General features: G+C 37.9%; 2 protein-coding genes across 5 annotated transcripts; both read right to left on the bottom strand.

The window, feature by feature from the left end:
- Positions 1–44: 44 nt before the first annotated feature.
- tmub2 (transmembrane and ubiquitin-like domain containing 2) lies at positions 45–5,735 on the bottom strand. The gene is made up of 3 exons (XM_083567428.1): positions 5,201–5,735; positions 1,950–2,441; positions 45–1,718 (listed from the first exon to the last, which is right to left on the bottom strand). The coding sequence occupies exons 2-3, from the start codon at positions 2,429–2,431 to the stop codon at positions 1,325–1,327; spliced, it is 876 nt and encodes a 291-aa protein (XP_083423554.1). The 5' UTR covers positions 2,432–2,441; positions 5,201–5,735; the 3' UTR covers positions 45–1,324.
- A 945-nt stretch (positions 5,736–6,680) lies between these two features.
- On the bottom strand, positions 6,681–12,431 carry asb16 (ankyrin repeat and SOCS box containing 16). 4 transcript variants are annotated; one of them, XM_083567393.1, is made up of 7 exons: positions 12,152–12,431; positions 11,425–11,778; positions 10,711–10,978; positions 9,107–9,515; positions 7,623–7,706; positions 7,261–7,374; positions 6,681–7,184 (listed from the first exon to the last, which is right to left on the bottom strand). In XM_083567393.1, the coding sequence occupies exons 2-7, from the start codon at positions 11,759–11,761 to the stop codon at positions 6,999–7,001; spliced, it is 1,398 nt and encodes a 465-aa protein (XP_083423519.1). In that variant the 5' UTR covers positions 11,762–11,778; positions 12,152–12,431; the 3' UTR covers positions 6,681–6,998. The 4 variants fall into 4 exon arrangements, with proteins under 4 accessions (XP_083423519.1, XP_083423518.1, XP_083423520.1 ...); XM_083567392.1 differs by having other exon boundaries at positions 11,425–11,816; positions 12,152–12,430; XM_083567394.1 differs by having other exon boundaries at positions 11,425–11,730; positions 12,152–12,430.
- Positions 12,432–14,178: the final 1,747 nt, after the last annotated feature.

Raw genomic sequence — 14,178 nt, 5'->3', positions numbered from 1 at the left:
AATTTGCAGACACTATTTCTGTACAGCAAAGTGACAAGTCATCCTTCAATGTCGAACATTTTTTAATTTTCGACTTTTTTTTAATATTATACACAGAATACACTTTATTTACAGAGCGTAGCTATCCTTTGTTATCCCTGTATTTTTCTTTGATCATTTTTTCGTGCACACAGAGCACAATGTGTATTGCTACAGAAACAAATATTTCCATACTAAGATAATGTTTCTCCTCTCAAAGGTAATACTGTAGAACAAAACTGATTTGTGATCGTAAACAAAAAAGGACCATTAGCTGGTAAAGCTATGCACACTCGTTATTCATACAAAAATTTAATCTGAAAAAGAAAATAAATACGTTTGCTAAATGATTAGAGTAACACAAGCATGCGCTTCTGCTATTTCCGCAAAGTATTTGTTAAAGTTTTGGTAAGAAACGCGACCCCTATTTTGCGCATCTTGTCGCGCTCGATTAACTACAGATGAAATGTTGCGGCCGTTAAACAAAACGATCATGAACGGGAAAACTCCGGCGCTTTCCAACCTCATGTCCGTCTATCACATCTTATAGTAACTCGAATCTTTACATCTAGTAACGTAAGAGTTTTTTTGGAATGCTCTTCAATTACTATAATTACAAAAAGAAAAAATTAAGGGCTTCGTGTCACATATTTATCATACTAAACCCTATTTATTATTTGATTTCAGATTATTGTGTTACATATTTGAAGCTTTTTGGGGGGTAAAATGTTATATTCTATGTTAAGTGATCTTCCAATGAAACAGGTTTTCAACTCATTTCTCGGTGCAGAGAGAAACGCTGAATTTCTTGCATGCTACAGAAACGATAGATACGAGTCTAGGTTGGCGTTTTTTCTTTTAAACTGACTGACAATAAAAGTGACGGAGTTAATCAAGCTGAAAGAAGACTTGAGGACAAACCTGATCTTGTGTTGCGATGAAATTACTATAAAGATTACATGAACCTAAAGCACAATTACAGCATAATTTCTCTCTACTCAGCCACAAGTTAATCCCTTGAACACACAAAGACGCTCATTCACACACACTCTCTCTCTCTCTCTCTCTCTCTCTCTCTCTCTCTCAGACGCACCAGATATCTAAATGGCACCAGAAGCCATAAGGCTCCCTGAGTACTTCAGTCTGCTACGATTCCTGCTCCTCATCACTCAACTGCTGCTGTTTCATTCCATATTCCTAAATGTGTTTCAACAGATCGAGTGAATAGTCTATCTTTTTCCCCCAAATAATTTTTTTCCTCTCTACGACTTGACTCCGTGCATCTTTCCTTCTTCTGTCTGTATCCTCAGCGGCTGTGCATGCCGAAGATGAGGAAACTAAAGAAGACGGTGACTCCCACCAGAGAGACAGTGGCCGGCGCTGTGAACAGCTGCCGGTAGTTGAAGCGGAAATACCAGACCACGGCTAGCAGCACTACGAACACCGGGATCACAAGACTGCCCGTGCTGAACGTGAGAGCGGCCGAGCGCAGGCCCCCGCTGATACCCGCTCCTGCTTGAGCATGCTGGCCCTCGTCTGGCTCGGCCTGGGGCAAGGCAGGACTCTGAGCCTGGCAGATGTGGCAGTGCAGCACGCTGTTGTGAGTGATGTTAAGTGAGAGCAGGGTGCGTCGTGGGTCCTGCAGCAAATGCCCTTGATAGATCAGCTTGACCTGACGCTCACGCCCAGAGAAGTACTTACTGAGGATAAAGAGTGATTTGATGTCTTGAAGTAATACAAAACTCCAATAATTATCCAAAATATACACCTTTAAATAAATACCCTAACATGTGAATGTATACAAATCTGTGGATTTAAGCAGCCAATCACAGCCAACTTATTTGTTCTTATGCAAATAGTCTAACTGGGTTAGAAATCCATCTACTGTGATGAAGTTAAAAATCTATTATTAGTGATGTGTTTCTTCTCACCTCTTCAACACTCCAACTGTATCCTGAGGCTTCAGCACAGCCAGTTCCTCTGTATCATTCATAAACTTCAGTCGCACCGTGATGCTCTTCTCCTCATCCTCCTCATCCTCCGTGCCCTCGTTCTCTCCCTCACGCTCTCTGCTCATTTTCCTCCTGCCTCCTTGGATATCCAGCAGCTCCTCGCCGCCCTCGCCTTCTTCGTCATCGTCCTCTTGTTTGTCCTCATCTGTTGTCTCATCGCTCTGCTGCTCACCTGTCTCAGAGCTGGACGGTGCAACAGCGTAGCCGTCGTGGCCCCCCAGACCAATCAGTGAGGCGTGGGCACCGACAGTGAGAATGGTGCCCAGGATGTGATCGCCGCGGTCAGCAACGTGGGTGGAGAGCCAGGCCAGGACCAGTGCGAGGAGAAGGATGAGCACACCACCCAGCGCTGTGGCCTCTTCACCCAGGCCATCCAACATGGACAGAGCACACACTGCCATCTTACTGCCTCTGAAGTTGGCACATTTCAGAGACATGTTAATTAGTTTGCTATTTACAATCACAATGTGCAGTGTATTGCACCTATGACTGGCAAGTCCATAAAAATCACAAAGACATCTTTCTTCTTGCAGTTAAGTGCAACAGTTTGCATCCCTCAGGCTAGATATTACTTGTGACTGATATGAGAGTATCTAAATACATTCTTGGTAGAATTCTCTAGAAATCTGTAGAGACAGTTTCAATGGAGATTCTCTACTGATAGAGAACACAAATATGTTCTTACATATTCAATCATAAAGATTCGAGTTCAGGATCGCATAAACAGCAACTTTGCTTTGCTACTTTTTACTTAAACTGGGCTTGAAGTAATAGGAATTATTGACCGATTGATAGGCACCAATATTTGATTGCTGGAACTATTGGCAAAAATCTATACCGATAGTTTTTCCGTGTTGCGTCTGTTTCTGGAGAGGCTGAAAAGGTTCGCCGACATTGTACAAGAGCGGCCTCTAGAGGCGTATCTCATTCATGTTCGTTAATAGTGCATTAACTAAAGTTAACAGATAAAATAAAAATTCATTCATTTACAAATGTAATAGTAAATGTTAAAAATTAACAAACAAAAAATAAACTATACTTCTCAAGAATCTTTTAACTTCGGTTAATGTTACAAATGGAATCTTACTGTAAAGTGTTTTACGATTTCACATACATCCCAACTCATGCTCCAAAACGGCCATCTGTAAATGTCTTCACAAAGGCCAGAGCATTGAAATTACAATTCTTTTTATAATAAAGTTTAGTAGTATTTCAAATGGAGTGTTATTATTATTTTTTTTTAACCAGTATCCATTTTAAAATTAATGATTAATCGGTTATCGGCGAGTACAATACAACATAACTCTCGGTATTGGAAAATCCACCAGTTAAACTCTAATAACCTTTTCTTTCCATTAGCTTGTTATGTTCAGACTTCAACGTTGCCACTACCAGATTTGTAGCAAGTAATACAGATTTTACAGACATCAAGAGGTTATAAAATATGAACAAGTCAGTGCCTATAAGTTTTTCCCTAATGAGCAAGCAAGGAAAAAACCCTGTGAGATATTAGGACACAACCTTGAGAGAAACAAGACTCAAAAAAGAATCACCTAATGTTCACCTAATATAAATTCACTAGAGTTTTATTATTTCACATGTAATAAAATCACAGTTCGACTTTTTCCAATTCAAGTGATTTTTGTGTAAAAAAATTTTGTGTAACGCTTTTAACAATGGACAAGATCTCAAAGCAGCTTTACAGAGATAACGTGGTTATAACGTTTTATAAAAGAAAGTATAGGTTTATTGCCTATTAATTTGTTGCGTTGAAAACCTCCCTGAGATGGAATAAGGAAGAAACCTTGAGAGGAACCAGACTAAAAAAGGGAACCCATACACATCTGGATGGCACTGAATGTCCATTCATTACAGATCCATCATTGTTAAGGTTCATCTGTAAATGCTTAAATACAGAACTGTTCATGCAAACTGTGGTCATAAGCCATTGTAATAAATTGTTCATATTAATTACAGTCCAAACCCAATCTCAATGTTCTTGAGCTTCTCATTAACTTCATGGATCTTTAACATATGCTTACTTGGACACTTGCTCATTTCTCACCTCACACCTTGTTATTGCACTAATGGACTGTTTACACAAAACTTTGCTCATTTGCACACTGCTTTCTTTGTATTGCAGCTCCCCATTACCTTATTACCATTGTACATATACCGGTTTTCTGTTTATAGTAATAGCAATATATTATGTTCACCGTTCACATCCTCTGTAAATCTCTGTTTATAGTAAAAGGCATCTGTAAATCATGTTCATAGTACATGTTTACTCATCTGTATAGTATTTTTCATAGTACATATATTTTCATCTGTATATTATATTCATAGTACATATATATATATATATATATATATATATATATATATATATATATATATATATTCATCTGTATATTATATTCATAGTACATATATATTCATAGTACATACACATCTGTAAATTACTGTTTATAGTCCTATATTCCATTCTATTTTACTTATGTAAATCATGTAAACACTATATATCCTGCACTTGCTGTTATTGCACTCTGGTTAGACCCAAACTGCATTTCGTTGCCTTGTAGTTGTACATATGTAATGACAATAAATTGAATCTAATCTATTCTAATTTAAGTTTTTTCATGTCCAGGAAACTGCCTGAAAGCTCGTTCGCTATTAAAAACTGATTTAAACTTCCCCACATCAGGAAATGGTTAACTTCAGTGTTATTATACATTAACATTAGAGTTTATCGTGATTTTATCAGCAGTAACAGGAGACTGAGAATGTCACTTTCTATGACCAACTTACAGCTTGTTCAACTATTTTATTCTTCCGCCGTTAATTTTAACGTAATATTAACTGACTAGCATCGTGGCTAGTTCCGTAAAGCCCTGGTAATGCAGAGCAGGAAATAACCGATCGATTATAGCAATAAAGATTGCACAAATTTGTGTTTTGAAATAAAAACAGCAGCATAAATAAACACAAATATACTCTGCTGCTTAAACGAGATAATAACTACTGATGCTAACTAGCTACAGAGGGAAGGACGACCTTCGAACATTGATATCAGAAAGGCACTCATTTTTAAAATGTGCTGTTCCGGATAACGTACGTTACATCTGTGTCACGTCTGCGTGAGTGTTAGAAAAGAAGGTAAAGAAATGTACCGTCATTAAATCATTCTCGGAGGTTTAGTAATGGTGCTATTTTTGCGCCAAAGCCGCCACAACACCTCCCGTGTAATAAACAAACACGGACAGCTGACGCCGCGTCGCAACCTGGCGTCGGGGTCGGGTTGCCAGATCACACGATAGAAACGCACAAAAAAAAACCCCAGGTTGCCAGATAAAACGTAGCGTGCGCCGCATGACCTTTTCTTCTTCTTCTTCTTTCGGCTTCTTCCATTAGGGGTCGCTACAGAGGAAATCATAACCCCCTGTCCTCTACATCTGCCTCTTTCAAACCTGCATGTCTTTCCTCACCACATCCATAAAGCTGGATATACATCTTAAAATACGTGTTCACCACTGCTATTTGCATCCTTTAAGCACAATCTACCACCATCTGCCCTTCCACATTCCTCTCTTTAAAGTCATACCTACCCATCACCTCCTCATCAACTCAGTTCCCTTTACCAACATGCCCATTAAAGTCTGTCCTGATCACCAATCTTTCATTCATAGGTACACCTTCTACCACTTCATCTAACTCATTCCAGAATTTTTCTTACTCCTCCGTCTTACAGCACACTTTAGTGCATAGGCACTGATAACATTTATCATCACCCCCTTCAACTTCCAGCTTCATAACATTGGGAAACTCTCTTCACCTCCACTACTCTTACTAAACTCTTTGTTCAGAATCACCACTACACTATTTCTCTTTCCATCAACACCATGGTAGAACTGTTTAAACCCCCCTTCAATGTTCCTGGTCCTACTCCCTTTCCACTTGGTCTCCTGAACACACAACATATCTACCTTTCCCCTCTCCATCATATCAGCTACCTCTCTCCCTTTACCCGTCATAGTACCAACATATAAAATACCCACCCTCACCTCCACTCTCCTGCACTTCTCCTTTTCCTGCTGTCTCTGCTCTGTAGACGTCTTCCTCCTCTCCTTCTCCTCCTTCGGCCAACAGTAGCCCAATTTCACCGGTACCCTGTTGGCTAACGATACTTGTGGCAGTCGTTGGTAACCCGGGCCTCGCCCGATCAGGTATGCAATTCTGGTTCGTGATCCACATTTTCGATTTGGCACGTTTTTACACTGGATGCCCTTCCTAACGCAACCCTCCCCATTTACCGGGCTTGGGACTAAGAGTGCACTGGCTTTTGCAACAATAATGGCTGGGTTCACGCCGCTTAACAATCATACAAATAATAAAATAAATAGTAATATTTATTTTTATTATAATATATATTTTACATAAATACGTACATCTTAAAAACATTTTTAGTTTTCTTTTCTAAAATATATTGTGTATATATCATACATACATATAATAATATATGTATAATATTTAGAGAGAAATGCTTTGAAAAAAAGAGAACTATTGGGAAAAGATATGTTTAATGATAAATAAATAAATAAATAAATAAATAAATAAATAAATAAATAAATAAATAAGAAAAGGAAGACTACCTCTGCTGCAAAGGATATTTTTATTAGAATTTCCAGCTTCAGAAACTGTCGATTTACATGAATGCACTGAATCTGTCAATCACAGACTTATTGAAACATTCATATTACTGGCAAATAAAAAAAATGCAAAAATGACAATAATATGAATGACACTGTAATGTGTCCCATTTAAACTGCTTGTGGTCATTTGTCTGACTCTGATTAGGTCAAGACAATTAAAGACTTCAGCACAAAGAGGTTAATGGCTATATGGTTCTTTAACATTTATTATTTAAATGCAAGTTCATATTAGTGATTGTATTTTCCTGTCCAGGTAGTATCATTGGATCTCGCCTTTAATCGGCAGCAGCAGGTACTCTTTGAGTGCACATGGGATGTTTAACTTATCGATTGCAGAGTGGCATCGTGCACCCAGACTGAGCCTCAAGGAACATCGGCAAAGGTGCTGAAGTGTGCGGGGCTGCCCATTCACCCGGCAAACTGAGTCAAAGAACTGCATATGCTCCTGGGGATATGTAGGAAAAGCATATTTGGATTAAGAGCTATCCAATAATTCAGTGTATAAACCAGAATGAAAATACCTTCAGTAGTTCATCTGGGACTTCCTGTAGCAAATCCTCACAATCTGACACCACTGGGTAGCAGTTTAGCATCACTTCCAGAGTGGCAGGGGACAGGAGGCACAACTTCAGCATCTTACAACACACATACACACATATTACAGCAAAAAAGCAGTAAAAGAAAAAACATGTATTTTGACCTTATGGTAGTTGCTGCAGTTTATGTTTAATATTCACTACTAAAGAAAATGTGTTCATTGCTGTAGTTGTTTATTTGTGAGAGTTGCAATGTAATTTCATCATATGCTAATTAATTAGGAATGTCTAGTCCCTATCATCATGGTGAATTGACGGGTCATTCCAACTCTTCTGTGTCAGCTTACTTTGGTAGAAGGAGGTTTTGCTCCGCGGTTGAGAAGTGAACGAGCGATTAGTTCAGGGTGCTGGTAGGGATAATCTTCTACCACCTTAAAAAAATTAAATGAAAGCTATGAATTTGTTAGTGTTGCCCTAATGAAGGTTTGAATGCTTAATTTAATGTATAGAAAGCAATCTAACCACTGCATTTAAGAATATATTTAAAAAAAATACATTCACCACTTAAGTAGGAACACCATTCATCCAATTATATAACAGCTTACTGCATAAAATCATACAGATACATATTGAAGATGCTTAAATAAATTGCTAGCTTGTGATTGACACAGAATAGTACAAAATATATATATAATAATTTAAACCATCAAATATTTATCAGTTCTGCAGTCAGTAATGACTTATTAATAAAAAAATGTTAGAAGAGCCCGACCTGTCAAGCTGACAACAGCCACTGTTTTTAATCTTGATGAGCTGAAAATCATCTCACAATGTACATGTAAAACCCTGTAGCAGATGGTTGTACAACAGTAATCGCATTGGCTTCCACTCCTGTCAGCCAAGTAATCTGAGATTGATTTGATTTGATTGATCAGCTGGTCTTTGTCTAGATTTAGTGAGTCTCTGCCCACAACAGCCTCAGACTGTGGATTTACTTCCATAAACCATGCCACTAAAACCTCTAGGTGTATACTTTCAGTATACACAGTCGTGGACAGTAACAAAGTAAATATAATTTGTTAGTGTACTTAATTAGCTTTTCCCTTAGCTGTACTTTATCAAAGTATTTCCATTTGGGAAGACTTTTACTCCCCAAATCTTTAACTTTTTACTAAATCTTTTGCAAAATCAGTTGTTCCTTTTTATTTATGAGCGCCAAAAACTTAACTGGTCAAGCACACAGCAAGCCACCAATCATGGTAAAGCGCATGCTCTGATTTGAACTTGTTTTAAATGCTGCTTGGTGGTATCTTTTTAGAACGATGATACAATTCAGCATCAGTTCAACAGCAAGCAGAACATTTTCAGAGTAGTAAATGATGGAAGAATTTTCTGACTCTAACTTGTCACAATACTTTTTTTTAATAGTAGAAAATAAAGTTTTGGGCTCAAAATTATTTTAATAGAGATCAATCAGTGTTTGGCTCATTAATATCATTCTATTAATAGACTGGTGTGCTGAAAGTAATAACAATAAGAAAGGAAAGAGTATTTTTCAACAAAAATGATAAATATGACAAAAAATGATAATAGGACATTATAGCCATAATAAATCATAGTACTTTGGATACTTAAGTAAATTTGAAGGCAAATACTTTTTTACTTTGTATGGAGTAATATTTTACCTAGTGGAGCTCTTTTTAAACTCAAATGCATGTTTTGTGTACTTCGTCCAGCACTGTATAACAGGGTCAAGACAATGGCACGGTCAATACATAGTTTAAAAGAATAACGATGCTGTTTTATTCGTTTTTTCTTTCTTCTGCCTCACCTGCAGCAGGCAGTCCATGGGTGTATAGCCTGCACAGTTGGTTGCATCAGCCCAAGCTCCATGCTGCAAAAGCACATCAGCAATTTGAAAAGCACAGTTACTACAGGCGTTGTGTAGGGCAGTGTGCTGTTTCCTGCCTGCTGTATGGGCCTGTGCTCCAGCTTGTAATAGCTTCTGCACAACGTTCATGTATCGCACGGTCTCAGTTGGCCTCTCAGCTCCGGCGCATGCAGCATTCAGTGGCGTCTCACCCTCACGGTTCTGCACAGTTACATCAGCTCTGTGGGCCAGCAGCAGTTCTACATGTTCCACCAGACCCCTCCGACATGCCAAATGCAGTGGAGTGAGACAAGAGTCACGCTGGGCCACATTCACATTGGCACCCATGCTGACCAGCAGCTCTGTACAGCTGTGAGAGTACAAAGGACACAAATGTACAGGATTGTGAATCAAACAACAAGCAGGTTTAACTAACAATGAAAACTTTAGCAGGGGTGAAAGACTGAAGGTCTGGACACCAGAGCAGCTCCACAGTCAGAGCTATATATTAGTTTATTTTGCGCTAAATCAGTGGTGTCAAACTCAATCATAGAGGGGACTACAATTAAATACTGAGTCTAAGTAAAGGGCAAAATACTATCAACACTTAAACAACAAGAAAGACAGGATACAGGATAAAGTGCAACTATAAAACATTAATGTAAATGCATTACATTCTGCTTATGCACATTTGCCTGAGCAGGATGCTTGGCATGGTTTCTTGGCTGTCAGTTTATTAATATTTGGGATTTTTGGTTCTGTGCTGTGGCAGCTCTCAGAACAGAGTGAAGTTGTGCATCAGTGAGATAAATCCTGTGTGAGCTTATGTTCATTTTCAGAACAGAAAATGTTGCTCACACTGATATGATATGGAGAATGTTCAAATGAGGCATTGTTTCAGGGTTGAAGGCTAAAAACACACACACACGGTCAAACCTTTCCAGTTATAATAGAAATATGACATCACCTCGTGTGCAGGATATAGTGTAATGGCCCACAAGGTAATATCATTTCAAGGTGTAATGGACCTGGAATTGGAATCGGCCCAGGGACGTTGAGTTTGACATGACTGCCCTAAATGAACCCTAAATGTTCTGTAGCAACACTGTAGATTCATTCAATCTAACTACTATTGCAATTTATTAAATTTTTCCATAATAGATTTTTACCTTCTTTTCTTTCTTTCTATTCTTTTTTTTTCAACTCATCTTGCTTGAAGGAATGCATCAAGAAAGACAATCCAATGTTCCACCTGTGACTACTATAATCCCTTAGCAAAGAACTGTGTTAAATGTTAACGAGTTAGAAAAAGAAAAAAATATATACCAGGAGACCTGACATTAATTTATATAATTAAAATGTTATTTCACCATCAAGGATCGGTTTGTGTTTAAGTCATGTGATTAAGGCAGGTGTGTGGTGGAATTGGCATATAATTTGCATGGAGGGAAAAATTGTAGATCCATTTGCTGTATTTGGAACATTTACAGAAATCACTGCAAAATTTTAGGAAGAAAAGTGCATATGCTCCTTGCCAATACTGTATATCACTTGTGTCCACTCACGCAAAGGACTCAGCAGTGATGCACAGGTGAAGAGGTGCATTGCCGTCAGCTGTCAGCAGATCGGGGTCTGCTCCATGCTCCAGCAGCAGCTTTACACAGGAGTGATGACCCCCGGAACAGGCGTCATGGAGGGCCGTTCGACCACCAGGGTCAGCGTCCACCTCAGCTTCCCGGAATAGCAGTTCCTCCACGCATCCATAGTGCCCTCTGCCGGCAGCCAGGCGCAGGCCCGACGTTTGCTTCACTTTGGAGGACAGAGTCCACATGCCTAGGGTTCAGAGCAACAAGAATTATAAGATTAGGCTAGTAAACAATAAACAATAATTAGTAACAATATATTTGTTATGATGATAATTTGTTGCATATTTGTTTGACTATGGTGGCCAAATATTGTAATGATACATCATGCATTTTAAGTAATGATATATGATATAATTTCCGCCAAGAATTTACACCACAATAAACAGATAAATAATCTATCCCCAACTGTCCATATTATGCAATACTCTTATTTTTGCCCCATTCTAGTTTAGTTCTTAGATGTACTTTCTCTTGGTTTTGTTTGGTCTGTGTATATAACTTTGTCTTCCTGTGCTTCCCCCCATATAGAAATTCAGTATGAAACTTTTCAAAATCCATTACACTTGATGCTCACGTCCCAACTAGCCACAGGTTCCCACTTTCCTTCAGCATGTGTATTTGAATGCTTTTTACCCATTTCTGGAGTCCACACCATCTCCTCATGGACAATCTCCATTATTGCATTCACCATACCAGATTCTTTGAGTACAGCATACAGACTTCTCATGTCTCCGTACATGAAAGTGTTGTGGACAGCCGGGTCTCTGCAGTGGATCTGAGGTGGAGGAGCTCGTACTGTCTGGATCCTCTCTGTCCCATGTCTGAGCCGCGGTGCGGCTGGCAGTGGGCGCCTACTCATTACCCTCCTGTGCTCCAGTGCCCTACGTGCTTCCTCCCAGTCCTGCAACTCTTGTTCCATCCGCAGAGAACGTAGTGTGGCTGACGTAAAAGCAAATGTTTCCTGAGACATGCCACTAAGAGATGCATCTGGCTTCCACAAATATATAATGGTTTAAAGGGGAAAGCTGCTACAAAAGAGACAAGATTTCAGAAAACCTACTTGTTAAGAGCTGCATGTTGTGTAAAACACAGTTTAATATAATATTAAGACTTTTTTAACACAAAGGTCTTCATAGTTGGTCCATTTTAGCATTCCAATCAGTGAGCACACTTGTGTATATGTGAATTAACTCTGTCCACGCTTAAAAGTTTTTAGGGCCCAAATTCTAAAGACACGATCTGAGAATTTCTCAATAGCAACACATAGAAAACTGAACATCCTTTTGGGCCCACGTGTGCTTCAACACTAAAAACATAGATCAGTTGCAGCAATTTGACCTACTAAAAATGATTTACTCACCCTCAAAGCTTGAAAAGGTCTTCTATTCCCTTTTGTCCAAAGAAAGTTGGCTACATTTCGGGCTATTCAAAATGATAAAACAATTAAACAAGCTAATGTCCTTCGTGAGAGACTAAACAGCCAGTCACAAGATAATGCTGACCTCAAGTTAAAGCTGTATATATAAATAGAAGAAAATGTCAGTAGATATATGGCCACTGAATTATCAGTAACCCGCCAGTGGAGGGCGCAATTAATAGATAAGAATTCTTTGAATTTCTCTGTCACAGCTTTACTTGACTTTTGTGGTCAGAAAATTAATACATAACAAAAAATGAAAATAATAAAAATAATTTTTTAGAAGACCTCAAATTAATCTATTTAGGCCAAAAGCCAGGTTTTCCATAGCCACAATTAATATAATATGGGCATGGATTACTGAATCAAATTACCACAATGACAAGTACATAAAATTGCATTGTACTTTAATATTGGATTTACGTGGGACCACTGTATACTATGTTTTGTGTTCCTACATTAACTGTTGGCTCTTTGCCTTTTTTTTTTTTTTTTTTTTTGCTGTTGTTCTGGAATCATTTCATTGGTTAACAAAATAGACAATAACTTCAATTTTTTTATTTTAAGAAAAATTGTATTGCACATATTTTAATAAACAAACTTAAATTAACTATTGTTTATTGTTTGGTTTTTAAAAAAATTTATTGAATGTTTAAACAGGTCTATTGATCCATTTTACCACTGCACTTAATAATACTTTCTAATGTTCAAAAAAGTATATACGTTTGGCCCTATAGTATAGCTTATATTATATGGCAAAAACTATATGCTTTTTAAATCTCATTTCACATTTAGTTACCAGTTGCAGTTCTCCACTTCTCTGAGAAAATCTTCCCCTGGTAAGGACGTCTAGTGATCAATCAGCATTCCAGTTTATTTTAAAGGTGTTTAATGTACTTGAGGTCAGGACTCGATGTCTTCAACCACCTTGCCTTAGGCTTTTGACATGCTGAAATAAGCTTTGGCCTCTTCATATCTATTAATAATAATAATAGCTAATAAAAATTACAATTTAATAATCATATTAATAGCTAATCATATTGATACTCCATAAGTCAATCTATACAATTTTGTGCTTTTAACTTTGTGGCAACAGTTTAGGGAAGGCTTATATATTGGTGCATTGATCAGGTGCCTATAAACCTAAAACTGATATAAATACATGGCTAAACAGTGAACTGTCTAGAAGTTATACACAAATGTGCATTGTAAACTTGTGTCTAGCTAGATATAATACTTCTTCTCAGCATGCTATCTTGAACAACCAGTATAAGGAACAATGTATAATGTTCTGATTGCTAAATAAAATGTATTATATATTTACCAAAATAATTAAAAGTATATTAAATACCACTGAGATGCAGTGATGTTAAAAGAGGGAGGGGTGCTGGAGAGACAGAGACAGATTTGACCCAAAGAGATGAAATTATTACATTCTCAATAACTTGGTTTGGGCGATTAGGCAATTTGGGTTATTTGGATTTTATATAAGCAATACTCAGGCTCTTGCATGCCCCCAGGTGGCACGGGTAATTTTTGCCTCTCATGGTCCTTTTTTTATTGCAGTTTTATTTATCGCAACACACCTGAATATATTTTACATAGATATGTAAAATAGGTTGCCCAGACTATGGAAAGTAATAACATACAAATAAACAGTATATTGGTGATATCCACACAAATATTCCCACACACGCTTATTCCCCACGCTTAGTTCAGATGTAATCGGCAATTTCGACAATAAAGCAATTCATAACATCATAGACAAATTGAGAGAAATCTCTCTCCCACTCTGACCAAATAAACATGCTCCTAAAGTACCAGTGACCATCCCTTTCTTCTCCTTGAATCTGCCTGATTTATACTGACACACCACCTCTGGATTGATTTATTTTTAATTGAAAAGATCCATGAAGTGACTAAGCAACTTGTGAAATTTGAAGATGGATTTGCATTGCAATTAAAAAAAA

This window comes from Silurus aristotelis (genome assembly GCF_946808225.1).
Source record: "Silurus aristotelis genome assembly, chromosome: 17".
Taxonomy (NCBI): domain Eukaryota; kingdom Metazoa; phylum Chordata; class Actinopteri; order Siluriformes; family Siluridae; genus Silurus; species Silurus aristotelis.
The sequence above is the reverse complement of the archived record's forward strand: the minus strand, read 5'-3'. Positions and strand labels throughout refer to the sequence as shown.

Excerpts from the sequence above, each read along its gene's own strand:
- asb16 (XM_083567393.1), bottom strand. The coding sequence starts at position 11,761 with ATGTCTCAGGAAACATTTGCTTTTACGTCAGCCACACTACGTTCTCTG. Across the intron at positions 7,375-7,622 it reads CAAAACCTCCTTCTACCAAA|ATGCTGAAGTTGTGCCTCCT; the intron begins GTAAGCTGACAC and ends GTGTGTTGTAAG. Across the intron at positions 7,185-7,260 it reads TCCCAGATGAACTACTGAAG|GAGCATATGCAGTTCTTTGA; the intron begins GTATTTTCATTC and ends ACATATCCCCAG.
- tmub2 (XM_083567428.1), bottom strand. The coding sequence starts at position 2,431 with ATGGCAGTGTGTGCTCTGTCCATGTTGGATGGCCTGGGTGAAGAGGCC. Across the intron at positions 1,719-1,949 it reads ACAGTTGGAGTGTTGAAGAG|TAAGTACTTCTCTGGGCGTG; the intron begins GTGAGAAGAAAC and ends CTTTATCCTCAG.